This window comes from Plectropomus leopardus, chromosome 1 (assembly GCF_008729295.1).
Source record: "Plectropomus leopardus isolate mb chromosome 1, YSFRI_Pleo_2.0, whole genome shotgun sequence".
Taxonomy (NCBI): domain Eukaryota; kingdom Metazoa; phylum Chordata; class Actinopteri; order Perciformes; family Serranidae; genus Plectropomus; species Plectropomus leopardus.
The window spans coordinates 40,933,764-40,953,780 of record NC_056463.1 but is presented as its reverse complement, the minus strand read 5'-3'; the positions used below and the strand labels follow the sequence as shown (position 1 = coordinate 40,953,780).

The 20,017-nt window shown below is 41.3% G+C and overlaps 1 protein-coding gene across 1 annotated transcript; it reads right to left on the bottom strand.

Moving 5' to 3' along the window:
- Window positions 1-1,945: 1,945 nt before the first annotated feature.
- Window positions 1,946-19,549, bottom strand: LOC121942262 (the record flags this gene model as incomplete). Its single annotated transcript, XM_042485416.1, has 6 exons — window positions 19,352-19,549; window positions 12,313-12,600; window positions 11,971-12,118; window positions 11,600-11,757; window positions 11,493-11,512; window positions 1,946-3,479 (listed from the first exon to the last, which is right to left on the bottom strand). Coding segments are annotated over exons 1-6 (2,346 nt in total), but the record flags the coding sequence as incomplete, so codon positions are not given.
- Between the last annotated feature and the right edge of the window lie 468 nt (window positions 19,550-20,017).

Here is a 20,017-nt window from a genome sequence, read left to right as displayed (position 1 = left end):
TAGCACAACTGTAAGGAACCTCAGAGTTTTATTTGATCAAGATTTATCTTTTTCGTACCATATAAAACAAACTCCAAGGACTGCTTTCTTTCACTTGCGCAACATCCCAAAAATTAGACATATCCTATCCCAGACAGATGCTGAAAAATTAGTACATGCATTTGTCACCTCTAGGCAAGATTACTTCTCCATCCTATCTGTTGCAGCTAATAGTTCCTTACCAACCCTCAAGATCACTGCGCTCTGAAAATGCAGGATTACTTGTGGTTCCCAAAGTTTCCAAATGTAGGATAGGAACCAGAGCCTTCAGCTACCATGCTCCTCTCTTATGGAACCATCTTCCAGTTTCGAGAGGCAGACACCGTTTCCACTTTTAAGGGTAGACTTAAGACCTTCCTCTTTGATAAAGCTTATAATTAGGGCTGGTTAAGGTTGCCCAGACCTGCCCATAGTTAGGCTGACATAGGTTTAACTTGCAGGGGGACTTTCTATAGGGGTCAAAGAGCAGTGGGGACTAACAGTGCTCTCTGGCCTTTATATTTAAGCCATGATAGCAGTTTAGTGACCCTGTTTTCGTTAGTGTGTATATTCCTGGAGTATTCCTAGTTGAAATCCCCGTCCGTGTGACAGGGAGGAGGGAGAGGTGGCAGAGCTTTCGGCCTGATCCGGCGGGGGTGGTTTTGAGTCCGTTCAGACCTGCCACTCTGGCTCTGCTTCCTCTCTCTTTCTTTCTGGCTCTGCTTCCTCTCTCTTTCTTTCTTTTCTATTACTGTTCTCTGGCAATAATTTTTAAGTCGTAATTGCTGATCAATGACTCTAGGATCCTCATTGAGTGCTTATCCTTTTTGCTGTTCACCACCATGGTTCTGTTGAACTGCACTACGCTAATCCTGTTGCCTCGCCGGAGCATTCCTGCTCCCTTGTTTCCTAGCTTTCCCGGATTCTGGCCGCAACCCGGGCTGTGCCTGATCGTGGTGATATCTGTGCTGGCGCTGTGACTATGCCTTTGGTTGTGCTCGTGCTGTGGCTGCACCAATACTGTACCCCCCACTCGCCCTGATTGTGCTCTTGGTCCTGGTTGCGCCGATGCTGTGATCATGCCTTTGGACACCTCCATATCAATATATGCATTAGAGCATATATGTAAGTGCCCACTGCTGATCCCTAGAGAAAGTCTCCCGGCAGGTTAAACCAATGTCAGCCTAACTATGGGCAGGTCCGGGCAACCTGAGCCAGCCTTAATTCTAAACGCCGTCAAAGAGTCAAGTCAAGTCAAGTCAGTTTTATTTATATAGCCCATTATCACAAAACATGGTTTGCCTCAGAGGGCTTTACAGTGTACGACATCCCTCAGATGCATGTCATATTACAATAATGGTAGGTGTGAAATTAGTAATTGCTCTCTATGATGATGTTGATAGAGATGATAACAGTCTCATGCATATGTGAAAGGGAGTTGTCCAAAGGCAAGATCACAGCATCGGCGCAACCAGGACCAGACCACGATCAGGGCGAGCGGGGGGCACAGAATCAGTACAGCCACAGCACGAGCACAACCAAAGGCAGGGTCGCAGCATCAGCACAGCTATCACCACGGTCAGGCACAGTCAAGGTTACGGCCAGGATCCAGGGAAACTAGGAAACAAGGGAGCAGGAACGCTCCCGAGAGGCAACAGGATTAGCGTAGTGCATTTCAACAGACCCAGGCTCTGTAATCACGAGCCCCAGGTAGTGAGAGTACCACATGGCTATCACAGAGCTAAGCTAAGCTTGCACATGGCAATGCAGTAAACAGACATGCATGATTTCTGATGGCAGCATTGAGAGAAGGAAAGGAGCTCAGCATATCAGAGGAAGTCCCCCGGCAGGTTAAACCTATGTCAGCCTAACTATGGGCTGGTCCAGGCAACCTGAGCCAGCCCTAATTATAAGCTTTATCAAAGAGGAAGGTCTTAAGTCTACCCTTAAAAGTTGAAACGGTGTCTGCCTCCCTGACCGAAAATGGAAGATGGTTCCATAGGAGAGGAGCATGGTAGCTGAAGGCTCTGGTTCCTAACCTACTTTTGGAAATTTTGGGAACCACAAGTAACCCTGCATTTTCAGAGCGCAGTGATCTTGAGGGTTGGTAAGGAACTATGAGCTGTGACAGATAGGATGGAGCCTGACCATTTAGAGCTTTGTAAGTAAGGAGGAGGATTTTAAATTCAATCCTGGATTTCACAGGGAGCCAGTGCAGAGAAGCTAAAACAGGAGAAATATGATCCCTTTTCTTGCTTCTCGTTAAAACACGAGCAGCAGCGTTCTGCACCAGTTGGAGAGACCTAAGAGATTTGTTTGGGCAACCAAATAATAGGGAATTACAGTAATCCAGCCTAGAGGTGACAAATGCATGTACTAATTTTTCAGCATCTGTTTGGGATAGGATATGTCTAATTTTTGCGATGTTACGCAAGTGAAAGAAAGCCGTCCTTGAAGTTTGTTTTATATGGGAGGCAAAGGATAAATCCTGGTCAAATAAAACTCCGAGGTTCCTTACAGTTGTGCTTGAGGCCAGGGTAATGCCATCTAGAGAAATTAAATTGTTGGAAAAGGAGCTTCTGAGGTGTTTTGGGCCAAGAACAATAACTTCAGTTTTGTCTGAATTCAACATCAGGAAATTACGGCTCATCCAGGCTTTTACATCCTTAAGACATGTTTGAAGTCTAGATAGCTGATCAGTTTCATCTGGTTTCATAGATAGATATAATTGCGTATCATCAGCATAACAATGGAAATTTAAGGAATGTTTTCTAATTATGTTGCCTAGAGGAAGCATATATAAAGTGAAAAGGATTGGTCCAAGCACCGAACCTTGTGGCACTCCAAAGCAGACCTTTGTATGTGCGGAGGGTTGATCATTGATGTGAACAAATTGGGAACGATCTGATAAGTATGACTTAAACCAGGCTAGTGACGTTCCTTTAAGGCCAATTGAGGATTCAAGTCTGTGCAGTAAGATTTGATGGTCAATGGTGTCAAATGCAGCACTGAGATCTAATAGGATTAAAACAGAGACCAGACCTGTGTCAGAAGCGATAAATAAGTCGTTATTAATTTTTACTAGTGCCGTCTCCGTGCTATGATGAACTCTAAAGCCTGACTGAAAGTCCTCGAATAAACTGTTGTCTCGGAGAAAGTCACAGAGCTGATGAGCAACCACTCTCTCAAGGATTTTAGAAATAAAGGGGAGATTAGATATCGGTCTATAGTTAGCTAAAATTTCAGGATCGAGAGTGGGCTTCTTTAGAAGAGGTTTAATGACAGCTACTTTAAAAGACTGGGGTACATAACCTGTCAATAAAGACGCGTTGATTATATCTAATAAAAAGTTGTCTAATAAAGGTAAAACTTCCTTAAGGAGCTTAGTTGGGATGGGGTCTAGCAGGCATGTTGATGGCTTAGATGCAGAAACCAAAGTATAGAGTTGAGAAGAGGAAGGTCTTCAGTCTACCCTTAAAAATGGAAACAGTGTCTGCCTCTCTAACCGAAACTGGAAGATGATTCCATAAGAGAGGAGCATGGTCGCTGAAGGCACTGGTTCCTATCCTACATTTGGAAACTTTGGGAACCACAAGTAATCCTGCATTTTCAGAGCGCAGTGATCTTGAGGGTTGGTAAGGAACTATTAGCTGCAACAGATAGGATGGAGCCTGACCAATTAGAGCTTTGTAAGTAAGGAGGAGGATTTTAAATTCAATCCTAGATTTTATAGGGAGCCAGTGCAACAAAGCTAAAACAAGAAAAATTTGGTCCCTTTTCTTGATTTCTGTTAGAACACGTGCAGCAGCATTCTGCACCAGTTGGAGAGACCTAAGTGATTTATTGGGGCAACCGAATAATAGGGAGTTACAGTAATCCAGCCTAGAGGTGACAAATGCATGTACTAATTTTTCAGCATCTGTCTGGGAGAGGATATGTCTAATTTTTGCGATGTGCAAGTGAAAGAAAGCAGTCCTTGAAGTTTGTTTTATATGGGAGGCAAAAGATAAATCTTGATTAAATAAAACTCTGAGGTTCCTTTCAGATGTGCTAGAGGCCAAGGTAATGCCATCTAGAGAAATTACATTGTTAGAGAGGGAGTTTGGGGCCAAGAACAATAACTTCAGTTTTGTCTGAATTGAACATCAAGAAATTACGGCTCATCCAGGCTTTTACGTCCTTAAGACATGTTTGAAGTCTAGGTAGCTGATCAGTTTCATCTCATGTCTCCACTTTAAGGGTAGACTTAAATTTGTTAAAGCTTATAATTAGGGCTGGCTCAGGTTGCCTGGCTGTGCTCATGCTGTGGCTGCATTGATACTGTACCCCCGGCTCACCTTGATCACGGTCTTGGTTTTACCGTTGCTGTGGTCCTGTCTGAGGTTGCGCCTGTGTCCTGGGCCTTGGTAACACAGATGTCGTGATCCTACTTGACACGACCTTCGACTGCCATTATTATGAATCATTACTCCACTATTAATATAGCATCACATGCTGTCATAGGGTGCTTTTCTGAATTTTACACCTATCACTATTGTTATATGATATGCTATTGTTACCATTATTGCTGTTTCATCTCTCCCCCTCTCTCCCTCTCTCTTCCCCTATCTCTTTCTCTCTCTTTTTGTCTTTCCTTTATGTCATTATTGTAATATAATTGTTATTTACGACATCTATTGCATGTCTGTCCGTCCTGGAAGAGGGATGTCGTATGCTGTAAAGCCCTCTGAGGCAAACTGTTTTTTGTGATAATGGGCTTTATAAATAATACTGACTTGACTTGACATGGTTATGCAATTGAGTTTTTTTCTTTCTTACTGTGAATGAGGTGGCTAGAAGATGGAAAAATCCGCTAGCCAATACATTTTTACCAGCCAAGAGAAATTGCCTTTTTTCTACACATACATTTTTTCCAGTAGATTTCGTCAAGGTAATAATGTATTATGTTGAAACTTACTTAACTTAACTTAAAGAGGAGGCCAGAGAAAAATCTGAAGCAAAATTATACAAAGAACTTATCACCACAGCCTCAGATTCCCAGTTAGAGTGACTCTAAGGGTTACTTACATGACTATTTTGATACAAACAGCTATCCACAGATGTGGCAGATAGCCTTCTGAGATTTACTCACCAAACAAAAAAATCTACCCACATCTGATGCTTGGCAGATGTTCATTTTGGGCCCTGCTTGCGAATATTCGTTGCCGAATTCCTCTTCCTCCTCCTCTCTTTACAGAAAATAAATTTTAATGGACTTTATTTTCATCCATGATGTCAGCTATTGTATCATTACCAACAGTTTTTGCAAGCAAAAGTCGTCTGTGTGTGATTAGGTGATAAAGTTACTGGCACTGAAGTGGTGTTGCCAGTTCCTGTATCCGTCATTTCAAAATAAAAGCCCTCTAGTTTAAAAAAAGAAGGCATTCTGTTACTGGCACACTGTGCTAAATTATTTTTCCAGTTTGCACATATACATTTTAGGTGCAATTGCGAGTGAATTGCTCATACTGCAAGGACCTTTAAACTTTGGGGCCATCCAATGTAAATAATTTTATTAAATGACAGTTGCATTTATGAAAAAATAGCATGCAGTTTACTTGTCCATCACATTTACACATTTGTCCAAAGTGAATACCAGGTAACACACCACCTTTATCACATATAATCCCTCTTTCTGTCTCTCAAGTTTTAATGAAAGTATCCCGTTGACAAGAAATGTCCAAAATGTGAGGAATATATTAGATGTTGCTGATAACGAGCATGCAGGCAGGATAACTGAAGTTGGGAACAATCAAAAACATGAGAAATCTTTTAAAAAGAGAAAGCAGAGAAACCCTAAATGCTGATGTTGACTGAAAACCCAGAGGCAGCACAACAGATTATTTGTCATTTACAGTGATGTGAGCTGAGAAACAAAAATGTCCTTCAAAAGGAAAAGAACCAAAAAAAGACACCTCAGTTTACTAACTAGACTCAGCATCTGTCAAAGTTGTTTCAAAACTTCTGTTCTCAGACTGCTTGTCATCTAACTGTTGTGTGCTCACTGGCTTGGTGTGTTAATGCAAAGTAATCAGCTACTGCAGCAGAAAACTGATATGAAACAAGAGCCTGGCCAGGAGAGTAAAAATGCTATTCTACAGTTTTACACAACACCATGCATCTATATGGTCTTTGTGTTACCCTGTCACCATGTTTAGCACAAAAGCTGTCAATAGACTTAAACGTGGAGGGATGGCACAACAATGTATGAATGAGCAGTGAAATATATTCTACTGTAAACATTAAGGCCACAAGCTGCAAGTCATACAAATATGCTACGTTCATGGTTTCATTGTGATTTTGCAATTGAGACATGGCTATTTATGATTTTACGACGACAATCAATTTTGGTTGCCCAAAAATATAGCTGAAAAGAAGCTATACAGCAGCTAAAAATCTTGTTTTTGCTACCCTCCAGTGGGGTATTCTTTACCTTGCGGCATTGATGCTAAAGTGTACTCCAGGTTGTGTCGTCAATACAGCTAATAAAACCTAGAACTAACCTATTTCTAGCAGAGCAAGCCACCAGCAACTTAATTAAAACATGATGCTAGCAGAGCATTTGTTTGAGCCAATAGTACAAATATTGCTGCCTTCACATGCTCCTTGGAATCCTACATCCCATGCATGCAAGAAGTAAAAGGATGTTTTGTCATGACTGATGTTTTACCAAAAGCAAGTAGCACAGAGCTCCCTTGTGCTTCAGCGGCAGACCGAAGCACATAGAATCATCAGGCATGTAGTTTGTTCAAAAAGTTTGCTTGCTTGCCACAGAGAATAGATGCTTATACCAAAATGTGCAGCTACTAAAAGTAAATGACAGCTACTAGAAATAAAATAACAAAAGTTTGTTTTTTTTACCGTCAATTGTTGTTTCCATTCTTTCTGCCATTTCTGCTGCCCTGAAAGGTCACATGAATGTCACAATTCGGCATCTCGGGTATCTTCGGAACTTCCAAATTTTCCTCATGTCATTATGACCTTGGAGGTTCCATTCATGTGCTTGTAACTTGGAAATACAATATTTCCAAGGAGCATGTGAGGGCATCATAAAACCCATGGATGTATAAAGAGAATTGGATACAGTGCTTAATCCAGGGCCCATTCATTCCAAATAAAGTTGCTTAACAGCATGTCTTATAGGCTGCGTCGGTTGTTAAAAACATGAAAATAGCTCATTCTTTGCTGTCCGGAAAAAACACTGTTTCAATGTTAGAAAATAACACTATGAAGCAGGTAAATAGAAAATAAGGAAACCTTGTAAGCTTGCTGTTAAGAGCCTTTCAATTTAAAGAGCATAAGCCTTGATTTCAAAACAATGCCTATAACTGTGTATATTATGATTTGAAAATTAAATTACTGAAACTTTTCAGAGAAGAGCAAGCGGAAGAGAGTTTGGAAATATTTGTGAAGAAACAACTGCAGCACAAGATAAAAGATAGAGTTGGGTCAGTTTCCGGTCTGGTCTAGCACACAGGATTAAACCAGTTTAATGCAAATGCAAATGCATTTTTTGAATTTGCATCAGAGTCTTGTATCCAAATGGCTCCCTGAATGCCAGGGGCTTAACCATGTCTCTGTGAAGATGTGCGCAGAGCCTTTTGTTGTCTCAGGCAGCGTCCACTGAATAAAGCAATAGCCCTTTCCATCCAACCAAGTCTGTACTTGGCTGTTACAGGCTGTGATTGGCCCCTTAGGGCCTACGTCACTGAGCCCGCATTGCAGTATATAATCCATCATACACCGTCACATCCTCTTGCTTATTCAGCTCTCCGCTGGGAAGCAGGCCCTTTTTACCACCACGCCAGCTAGCTAAAGCTAAACTTAGCTGAAGAAACATTTTTTGGAAAAAGAAAATGAAAGTCATGGAGGAGTTTAAGCTGTGTTTCGACTGCGGTTCGCATATGACAAAGAGGGACACCCACACCCGCTATGTCCGGTGCCTGGGGCAGGGACATGCCACTGGAAGAGGCCGCCCACCTGTGCCCCTCCCTGATGACGGACAAGCACAAGCTTATTCTCACACACAACAAACACACACTCACGAGCCAGAATATGTTGTCAATATGGCTCTCTGCCCAGTCCCACAGGAGACTGTCAGGGCCGCAGACAAAAAAAAAATAGCCTGGAGCCTCAAATGAGGCCAGGCCCCTTTTTGAAATTTCCCTAGACTGTATCTGTCATGAAGCTCTCTTTAACGACAGCGCACGTGACTCCTATAAACATGGCGCCATGCCTGCCCGCACGGGTCAGCCACTGGAGGAGCGCATGCGCACTATCCCCCTGGCTGGATTGGACCCTGGATAAAGACCAATGCCTCCCTATATGGTTGGGGAGCTGTCTGCAAAGGTCGAACTGTCAGGGGTCGCTGGGAAGAAAACAAGAGTCGACACATCAATGTTTTAGAGCTGGGAACAGTTTTGTTGACCCTGAAAAATTTTGCAGGTCAGTTAGAGGGGAGGCACGTTCTGATACAGTCTAACAACACCGCAACAATTGCATATATAAATCATCATGGTGAGGTTTGCTCTCAGGGCATGCACCAGGTGGCATTGCGGATTTTGCTGTTGGCTCACGGGTGACTGTGATCACTGTCAGCCCATCACATTCAGGGCAGGCTGGACTCTATCCACAGGTTGTGAAGAACATTTGGATCCATTACGGATGGGCCGAAGTGGACTTGGTTGCTTCAAAAGACACAGGTGACTGTCCACTGTGGTTCTCCACTGAGAACTACAACCCCCCCATGGATCACAATGCTCTGACTCACCACTGGCCAAAGCATCATGCGTTTCCTCCTTTTCCCCTATTACAGCAGGTGCTGAACTTGGTGAGGGAAGAAAAGGCACAGGTAATCCTGGTGGCCCTAAACTGGCTAACACAAGCATGGTTTGCAGACATGAAGTTCCTTCTGTTTGGGACACCATGGCTGTTGCCACTGCGCCCCAACTTGTTTACACAAGTAAGGTGAGAAATCTTCCATCCAGCTCCTCAAAAATGGAAGCTGGTTGCTTGGCCCCTGATTTGGAGCACTTGATAAGGGAAGGTTTACCTCTAGAGGTTGTGGAAGTAATACAAAATGCCAGAGCCCCATTTACCAGGACTCTTTATTTCTACAAGTGGAGAGTGTTTGAGTGCTGGTGTGCTGCACGAGGCAATGATCCATTTCACTGCAGTATCAGTGTTATTCTCTGTTTCCTTCACAGCCTATAAAAGAAGAGGCTTTCTCCCTCTACACTTAAGGTGTACCTGGCTGCTATCTCAGCTTGCCATGTTGGGATAGATGGGAGTACATATGGCATTAGCACAAACTCGAAAGTGAAGTAAGTTCGAAATGAAGTAAAACGTTTGGGTTGTGCTGCAAAGCTGGCTTTAAGAATGAGAACAAGAGTTTGTCCAATCAGGCCTTGCTGACAACTGTTCAGGAGCTGAATTCCTGGTATTAGAGATAGTGACAAGGTGTGTGATGGATTATATACTGCAAGGCAGGCTTAGTGACGTAGGCCCTGAGGGGCCAATCACAGTCTGTCATGGCCAATTACAGACTTGGTTGGGTGGAAAGGGCTATCGCTTCATTCAGTGAATGCTGCCTGAGACAAAAAGGCATTAGTACGAACTTTCGTTCTCATTCGTAAAACAAGGGTTGTGGCACAACACAAACGTTTCGTTACTCCATTCTGGTCCGAACTGCCGCTCGGGAAATGTCACCAGTGAGGATCCTCTTGTGGTCTGCTGCGCTCAGTCCAAAACCCACACAACTTCTCCTGATGTTGATAAGTGCCTCTCTATTGTAAAAAAGTCGTGCTTCAGCAGAAGGGATCATGGTGTCGCAATATAAAACATGTTTTCTGATTTAAAGAGCAACATTTTTAATGTAGTAAGATAGCAAGTAGGCTACTAACCCATTTTTTAGGTGTTTACGTCTCCAGTTTGATCTGGAGCACACAGCTAATAGCTAAGTGGTTTGTTTACTTGACGTAACAGAAGTGCATAATGGATGGATTAATGGATTCAGTGTGGACAGAGATCTCCAGTGTTGTTCGATGCTAAATGATAGACAATTGCTTTCTTTTGGGACACTGTGCCATGTTCCACTCAGGACTGACTGCTGAGTCAAGTGGATCACCTGGTAAAATTCAGTAAACCGGTTAGGTCAAGTGCTGTGCTTAATATTGAAAGATTTTAAGGATTAAGAATGAATAATTACAAATGTCTGTACGCATAATACCAATAATAATTCTAACAGAAATCCCCTCAAGTACCTCCTAAATACTTTGAAAAAGCTTTAAAATACTCCTTCACTGTTAACTCCATCCAGACTTGAGTCTGATCTGGCTCTGGCTCAGGGAGATTCATCAATATTCAGTGGACTGACATCCAACACTGGAGCAACATTAATTTTTGATTTGAGTTATGATCCTCTGTGAGGGAATAATCTCTTGGAGGCTGAGGGCTGGAAAGATTTCTGAAATCCAAACTGAGCGAGGTATTCCTGCCAACGATGGTCGCAGTGCAGTGATGAAAGTCCGCTGGCTGAAAGCTGAATCTTCCCACGACAAAATGCAAGGTATAGTGCATCATTATTTTATGATGTTTGATGGATGCAAGAGTCACTGTGAGACAAAGGGCAGCATTTTAGTGTATTTGGTGGAAGAACTTTCTCTCAACTTGTCTCATCTGCCTCAAATGATTGATTTTCTGCATTTCTCTGAATGGCCTCCAACAGACTGCAGAGTTGTTGAAGAAGTTGAACTTGTTGCTTTACTGAATTTACTGAGGGGGTAAACAATAATATGCCTCTGTGCACTGGTTAAATTGCACTTATAGTAATTAACATCTGTGAAAGCACAGATGCTTCACACACATCTTCCCCCCACAGAACAGTCAGCACAGTTTTACGGTGGGCACATTAGTGTAACAAATTCAGCATCTGACCAAATCTCCGTCCTTTTTCTAAGCAATGTAGAATAATGGCCAGAAAAAAAGTTTTTTGCAGAGCATTATGATACTACAGTGAAACTGACCTTTGACCTCTTTGATATATATACTTTTTTTCTGGCATTTATATATATATATATATATATATCGTGAAGGTGGCGAGGGCTGGTGAGGCTGGTGAAGTGGAAGGTGGCGGTGATCCAGAGGTGGTGGATGAGGCGAAGGACTGTGCACAACAATGAGGGGCTGAGCGGTGAGGCGCTGGAGCTTGGAGACGGGAGGCAGAAAACACAAAAAATACACCATATGCAAAAATCCAAAAACACTAGAGAGTCACAAGAACGCACAGAAAAATCTCAGAATGAGACGACCCATCTACCATGTGTGAAGTAGGCAATAATCTGGAGCTGATGAGAGGTGAAGCCGGCGTATATAAGCCGTCAGAGGATAATTGCAGATGAGACGCAGGTGAGGAAGTGTGTCCCTCGCTCCAGCACCCGGAAGCCACGCCCAGCCCCTGCAACACAGAGAGACACAGACAAAACCAAACATGCACCCAACAGCCCCCCCCCCCCCCCCCCCCGGGTTGGGAGGGACTCCCAACCCAGGAGCGCTCCTCTGGACCGTAACCCTCCCAGTCAACCAGAAACTGGAAACAGTGACCTCGGGGCCGCACATCCAGAATCCGGGATGTGGTGTAAGCTGGGTGGCCATCTACGAGCCAAGGGGAGCGGAGGGGGAACGGCCGGAGGGCCAAGGTCACTGGAGGAGACAGGCTTGAGCAGAGAGACACATGGAATATAGGATAAAATTTTCATCGAACAGGGCAGCATTAATTTCAGCGCTGTGGGATTGATGATTTTAATAATCTCAAAGGGACCAACAAAACAGGGTGAGAGCTTACCAGTATTGCCTCCTCCTGGTCAGGGAACAAGGGGGGTTGATAACCAAGACAGGCCATAAAAGGTGACATACCGGTGGCCGAGCAGGGTGATAGGCAGCGACATAGCGCAGCTGCCTCCAGATCCTGGTTGGCCAGCTCTGTCTGGCCATTGGTCTGAGGGTGGTATCCCGAGGAGAGGCTGACTGCCGTGCCCACCAACCTACAGAACGCCCTGCACACCTGCGATGAAAACTGGGGACCACGATCTGACACAATATCCAAGGGCAATCCATGCAATTTGAAAACATGTTCAACTATTAAGTTAGCTATGTCAAGAGCTGAGGGTAACTTCCGTAAAGGCACATAGTGAACAGATTTGGAGAAGCGATCCACAACAGTCAAAATCACTGTGTTACCCTCAGAGGGTGGCAAACCTGTGACAAAGTCAGTGGCAATGTGGGACCAGGGACGACTTGGGATGGGCAGGGGGTGCAGCAAGCCAGCAGGAGGACGATGAGAAGCCGGAACCCTCCAGCCAGTGCCTCTACTCCTGCAAGGCTAACGCCACCGCCAACAGCTCTGTTACCTACATCGTAGTTTCTTTCAGCTGAGGAGAGACGACGAGAGAAGAACGCACAAGGATGAAGCTTCTGGGTTTCAGGATCTCTCTGTGAAAGGACCGCCCCCACCCCAGTGTCCAGGGCGTCCACCTCCACAACAAACTGCAGGGAAGGGTATGGGTGGATCAGAACAGGAGCGCTGGTAAACAGGGACTTGAGCCGAGTGAAGGCAGAGGTGAGACGAGTCAGAGGTGAAGCCACCTTGCTATAACTTAAATGAAGCGACGATAGAAATTAGCAAACCCCAGGAAATGTTGCTAACAAGAGATACGTTGCTAACAAGAGATAATAAGATGTACCTACAGATGGATGTACACACAACCTGAAAACATAATGCCTCTGGCTATAGCAATTGCTGACATGGAGGCATTAAAACAAGATGGTGATGACCAAAATGCTGAGCTCCAGGCTTACAAACAGGAGCCAACAAACTATTTTTCTACAGTTTAAATGAAGGGAATTTTTTATGTGACATGATACAGTGATGCTTAATGTACTTTCAACTTTGTGGAGACAGTTTTGAGAATTCTCTTCCCTGTTTCAACATGAAATTAAACTGTATCACAGAGATCCAGGAATACAAAGCAACTTTTAAAAAAACTGTTCACATTGTGAATTTGAGAGGTTATGCCAACAAATGGATCAAGTTTTGCCAACAATGGATCAAGTTTTGCCACAATGCAATACAATGTTATTAGGCATAGACCTGTGTTGACCTAACATAGAGCCTAGTGTACATGCAAGTACACATTCCAAATGGTTTTGTATTATGAATGGTAATATTCAACAGTTTGCCTCATGAAAACTATAACTTTATGAAAATGGAATTATTGAGTCTGACAATAAACTGGTGTTGTTGTGGGCGGGGGGGCTGTTTTTTTTTCACATAAAAACATAAAAACATTTTCATTTAAATATGGTTATAAAAAGAATTGTGACTGTGCAAAGCAAGGCATTTTTCAGAGTAATAATAAACTTATCAGGTTTGGAGGAAACTGTGATGGAGACACTGTTTCTTTGGTATTTCTGTACTGACATTTAGTTATCTATCAGCTCACATATAAACCAAATACCACAATAGTTCTGATGTAGATAAAGGATTGATTGCTGTCGTAATTACTTTTCAGGGTTGTAAAGTCATATAGCAAGGTTTTATAAAGGGCTGTGTAGTTTTCTGACAACCCCATCACTAAAATAAATGTTGCCATTGTACTTTACTGCAAACCACAGATTTCTAATAAGTTCCATATTTTAAAATTTGCATTTTTATTTGAAATTTAATGCTTCTTTATTTCAATTTTCAGTTAATTTGTGACAGTGCTATGGTTAATATTTGGTTGAGTTTATGCACAAAAACCACCTGGTTAGGGTTTGGCTTAAAATAAATGGTTTGGTGGCCACAAACACGTCTAGAAATGTCCTGACATGTTGCTAAGAAACCTGGTTTTGTTGCAGCAAACAGCTGGAAAAGTACAAACATGTTGCCACAAATACCCAGTTTTGTTACTGATATCAAAAAGTGGTCTGCAGCAGCTTGGTAGCCATCTAGGTTAGGTCTCACACCATCCACCATCCCCTCCACCTCCTGATGAAAAAGTCAACTCACATACATGTTTTCTCTACTATGTCACTTTAGAAATGATGATATGATACATATGTAATACCGAAATGTAACATATCTATGTATTACAGAAATGTATAATGTCAGATAAGTCATCATATTCTTGGATCAGTAACTCAAGCCAGACTTCCTAAATCTTCTCAGGGTTATCTGTAGTAACACAGTCACACCAATGCAAATGGGAGTACATTTGATACAAATATTCATGGTCTATTGAGAATGCTGATGTTTATCACTGACCATGTCTTCAGAGCCACCAACAGGTTGAAATCAAGTGTTTCAAATGTTTGTTTTTAATGCGCAAATTTACTGGTTGTGGGGTATTTTCACGGTGCATTAGTACATGTACTGGAGTAAAGGATCTGAATATTTCTTCCCCCACAGCTCACATCCTTATGTTATCTTAAATTCATGCATTTACTTTAACATAATATGTGAGTATCACTGAATGCCAGTAACTACTCAATGAAAGCCAAGAAAGAAATTTGATCAATAGTGTAAAACATACAAGATAACCAGTATTCAACAAAATGTTTTATTATAATATGTCAGGGGAGAAGGTGGACACATTTTCTTGAATGGGCAGTACTCAACGAAAATTCAACCTCCTTCAGAGAGAGAGAGAGATGGCAGAAACGCACGTGTTCAAAGTCACTACCGCATCATCACACTAGACGCTTTTACGGCCAGTTCCATTTAAGAGGTAAACTATGCTATTAGGAAAGATTACAGCTGAAAAATGGTTATGAATGAGTTTTTTTATATCTCAGCCCTGCAATGAGGTCCAGTCTGTTCCTCCACCCAGGGTCCTCATCTCGTCATGGTGGTACGCAGGTCTGCTGTCACTACTGCTGACAAACCTCAGACTGGACACACAGATACAAACTATTCAACTCTCCTGCAGACCCATCAGTGTTTAAGCAGAATATATTGTAGACTATGTTTTGCAGAGATTACAGAAACAGAAATCATGTCAGTGTCCAAATATGTATGGCCCTGATTGTATCTTAATACATCTTCAACTATTTAAGTGACATAAACATTATAAGTTTGGGATGCAACAGAAACAACTGACAATAACATTTCTTATTGTTTTGTGCATCCCGTGTAGCTAGGTGCTTTAACATGTTCCTCAACAGAAAAATATACAAAGTAATTAGCTACCACATTTATGCTGCTGACCTTATCACCAGTCAGTACTGCCCCAATAAGCGGTGTGTGTTATGATTGAATTCACAAAGGAATAACTGGGTTGGACAAAAGCTAATGTTGTAATCTAGTAAAGCAAGCTACTAGTTAATGTAACATAAATTACATGTAACTTCTACTAATACAGTTGCAAGTAAATGCTGCTTACTCTAACATAGTTCTAACGAGAGGGCATAAACTGTGTCAGCAAATGAACACCAATAAGGGCTTTAATTTAATGTAAATGCAACATAAGGTGAACTGACATCTAGGTAGCCAAGTTACGTTAGCACTGTACATTTTTATCACATAAGCTGATAAAAAAATATAAAGATCAGGTACAAAGAACAGTAATTGTGAAAATATTGAAACTCCTGGTTGTATTTGCATGGATTATTTATATGAAACGTTTTGTTTTGTTTCTGTAAATGTAAAAAATTTGTTTGTATGAAGTATTACAATGTGACCCAAACCATGTAGTTTGAGAGTTGCTGAACTGAATTTGTTCTGTAAAAAGGGTAGGCATGATAATAGGCATAATAAGCCTGAGTTTCAGCCTACACCTTTTCAACTGGCTTAATCCCTCACTGTATTTTATTTGTTAAGAAGATGAAACTTCAATGTATTTTTCTGTTTTGGCTAAAATGCTTATCGAAATAAATTTCTATTAATACTTACTGTACTGTTAGCATTGTACCATTAGCATTGGCTGCAATTAGGATCAAGCTATGACATTATCTCTAAAAAATACTAATGCGGGCTACATAAAAGAATCACGTTGGATCTAGTTATGCATTAAAATGTCCAAAATTAGTGTGATGTAATTAACTTACCGGTGAGCGAGCCTCAGGATCATTGAAAATAAATAGGGCTCAGTGCTGGAACTATCCGTGTTTGGAACAATTGGGAGCTCCAAGACCCAATTGACTTCCGCATTCCACAATTACAACGGGTGTCTATGGGAGTGTCATAACTCTCTGTATTTCTAAGGCACAGCTTGCAATAAAGACATTCTAGAACACAGTAGCTGTGTCCCAATTCAGGGTCTGCATCTTTCGAAGGATGCAGCCTATGCAGTCTACGGAGGCGACTTCTTCAGAGACAGGACGGTCTAGCCTTCGGAGGATTTCCTGGTTGCGTCACTAGATGTTCCCGCCCTTACCCTTATGTGACAATAGAGTGATGAAGGGATGATGTATTTTTGTAGGCCAACAAGGAAGTAAGCATCGCACTGGTTTCCTTATCAAACACCATATGAGATTTTTGAATGAGATTTTCGGTTATCGCCAAAAATAAGCTCTCTGACGAACACAAGTTTATGAGGCTTACACATTTTGTTCAGCGTGATAATCTTCACAGATGAACACCGCTTTTGTGCGTTTTGAAATTAAATCACCATAAGCAACAAGCTATTGTTTGGCTATATACAAACTACATCGCGGTCACACGTATTAAATGTCACCACTACAAACACTGTAAAAACAAGTTAAAACACGATCAAAATATATTATAAACAGATAAATGTACAAGTTCGAGTGCCAGTCTGTAAAGCTGTAAAGGCGGACAAGTGGGTTTCATGAGTTTTTGTGTCAGCTGTGATGACGTCTAACTTCCCAGACAAACACTTTTGTCCCATTCAGCCACCTGATAGCAACCGACTTTTTTAAAATGAGTAAAACTTTAAAAGTTCAAAAATTGGGTTTAAGCGGACATATTTTATGTTGCAAGACAAAATCTAAATATCTTTAGCCTGTGTTAACCACAGATCTTATTTAGGGCATTTTACCAAAAACCCATTAAGATGAGGGAAATGGGAGTGCTAAAAGGCTAACGGACTTACATGTTTTAGGACTCATTACTTTACCACTCTATAGATTTCTGCTGCCCAGGCTCATGCTGTTTGATGCAAATGCAAATCAGAGAAAGAAAAAACAGAGAGAGAGACAGGAAGAAAGGATAAAAGTAAGAAAGACAAAGAACAAACAAACAAAAGAGAGACATTATGGAGCCAGAGCTGAGCTTTTTTTTTTTGATTTATGTTTTGCTGGAGGAGGAGGAGGAGGAGAAGCGCCTCCGTCGGCAGATGATATATCTCCAGATGAGAGAAGACCATGGAGACATAAACCTGTTATTTTAACCCACAGTAATGTTATCATTAGCTAGATAGCACTTAGGGTAATTAGCATACCTACACATTGCATTAATTACCATGAAGTGACATTAACGCTAGGCATATAAACTATTGTGATGTCTTACGTTATCATCTAAAGAGAATCTTATATTTGGTTAGACCTGTGAGTGACCTCTGAGTTTCTGTTTTAGTGTATTATTGTTTTTGTTTGTTTATTTATTCAATAAAGTGTTGAGGTGTGCAGCTATAATATTCAAATATACATTAAGGTTCAATATTGTTGTTCAGTTGATGTGTAGTACATTCATTTCGACAATGTATTTTGTTATATTTTTGTCTCACTTTAGTTAAATTCACTTATTTATTTCCAATTAATAAAGTGACTGATAACCTGGTACTGATTAAAAGATAATCAGTTACTTTGATCAGGTGATCCACTAGCTCTCTCTTTCTATGTATATACATAGTTGTTCATTTAACAGAACAGACTTTTGGAGTTCTTGGCTCAGGAATTTGCGCAAACATCGAATTCCCTGAAAACAGACACTCAGAGGTCACTCACAGGCCTAACCAAATGTAAGATTCCCTCTAAATGATGATATAAGACACCGCACTATAGTTAAGCAATATCACACGAGAGGGAGTGATATTGTGCTCGTATATCATCACGGCTGTGATTGGGTCATAGGCATCGTGCTGAAGATAATCACAGCCGCAATGATATACAGCACAACACACGATCTCGAGTGTGATATTGCTTTTATACAACAGTTCTACAAGCGTCTTTTTTTTTCGTTAATAGTAACAAGCGACAAAAGACTATGATTTGTTTGTTTATTTAATATATTTAAGATTTAAGATTTTTTTGGCCCCGTCGACACAAATAGTTCTGCAACCGCTGGATGTGACTACTGTTGACTAGCAACACATAAACATTTTCCTGCATGCTGCTTTCTAATCTGTGTTAGCTCAGTCTTCATGTTATGCACAGAACAGATGCTTACTATCATGAACATTTACCTCTGTGTTTTCAGTAAAGTAGCTAGTTTGATCAGACAGATTGTCGCTGCAGTGTGTGTCCACTCACTGCCGTGATCTCCTTTACCTTGTATCAGACAGCATGTGTGTGTGTGTGTCGGTGTCGCTTAGGCTGTGGATAGTGTCAGACGAGTGTGTCCCTGTCTCACTGCACATCCTTATAACATCTGTAACAGCTGGCTTACTCCCAGTGAATGAACGTTTACCAAAACACATGCGTCACAGCTGCCCCCTCCTGGGCTTCCTCTTAACTTTTACTAGCTCTAGTACATGTACAGTCAGCTCAAGCCACACTTCAAAATTCCTGTCCTTTCTTGCTTGTCCCCCACTCATCTCTCTCTCCTCTCTTCTTCTCTCCTCCCTCAACCTGACCAACTAACAGCTGTTTAAAGCTATGCTTACACCACAATATAGACATATCCCACTTTCACTCAAACACTAATTAATGGATTTTGAACGGCCGTGAAGCGGAGTGATACATGAGTTAAAAGTTAACAGTTCCAATGATGTTGTGCTCCTATAACAGCACGCATGGAATGCCTCTCAACCAATCAAATTGCTTGGTGAGAAATAACTGTTTTCTGGATAAATTGGCATATATGATTAAAATTTAAATTTAACTTTGACAATTGAGTCATACTTAAATAACCCTGACCTTAATTTAATATGAAAATGTTTTGTGATGATTCATCAAAACTAGAATAAGAAGTCTAGATAGACTGGTAAGTGGATAGACAGATTTAGCATTATCTATCTAAGCTCTAAAATTAAATAAAAATGATATTATTAATTAAAATTACATAGCTATTGTTTAAATAACCATTTTCATCCTCTGTTCTTCTCCTCCTTTCCCAATCCAGACCAGACCCCCGTACTGCAGGATCAACCTGGCTGTTCTTGTGCTGGAAAGATTTTTTGGCCAGGGTGACACCAGGCAAGACTTTAGGCTGAACAGAGAGTCTCTGGCAGTGCTGCTGGACCTTCTTCACCAGGAGCAGGATGGGGTGCCACAACAGAGACCTGCCGTTCCTCTTCTGGTTGGCGAGTGGAGCATCATACAGGGTGGTCTCCATTAGGGGTGTAAATCACCAGTTTTATCACAATACGAAAATTATATTGATTCTTAGGACAACGGTAGAATATTTTTTGATTTAACAAAGTCTGCCTAGATACGGTTTCAATTTGATAAGATTCAGGGACCTGCGAGTGATACCTGATAATATCATACCATATCATATCAAATGCCCATTTAACATAATCAGTTACATTTATATCGACTAAATCATCTAAAATGTGATTTGAAACTTATTATTCTGGGCTCAAATATTAAAAAGAAAAAACAGCCTTTTATTCAAACAAAAATAGAATAAATAATAAATAATAAAAATAGGCCTCCTGTACACAATAAAGCGCCATGTTTTTTCATGATAAAGTGCATCTGTTATCTACTAACTTCATTGTACCAATGTACATGCAAACCTTTAATCATATAGGGACATTTTCATAAACAATGTTTTTACAATAAGAATTCATTTACAGCC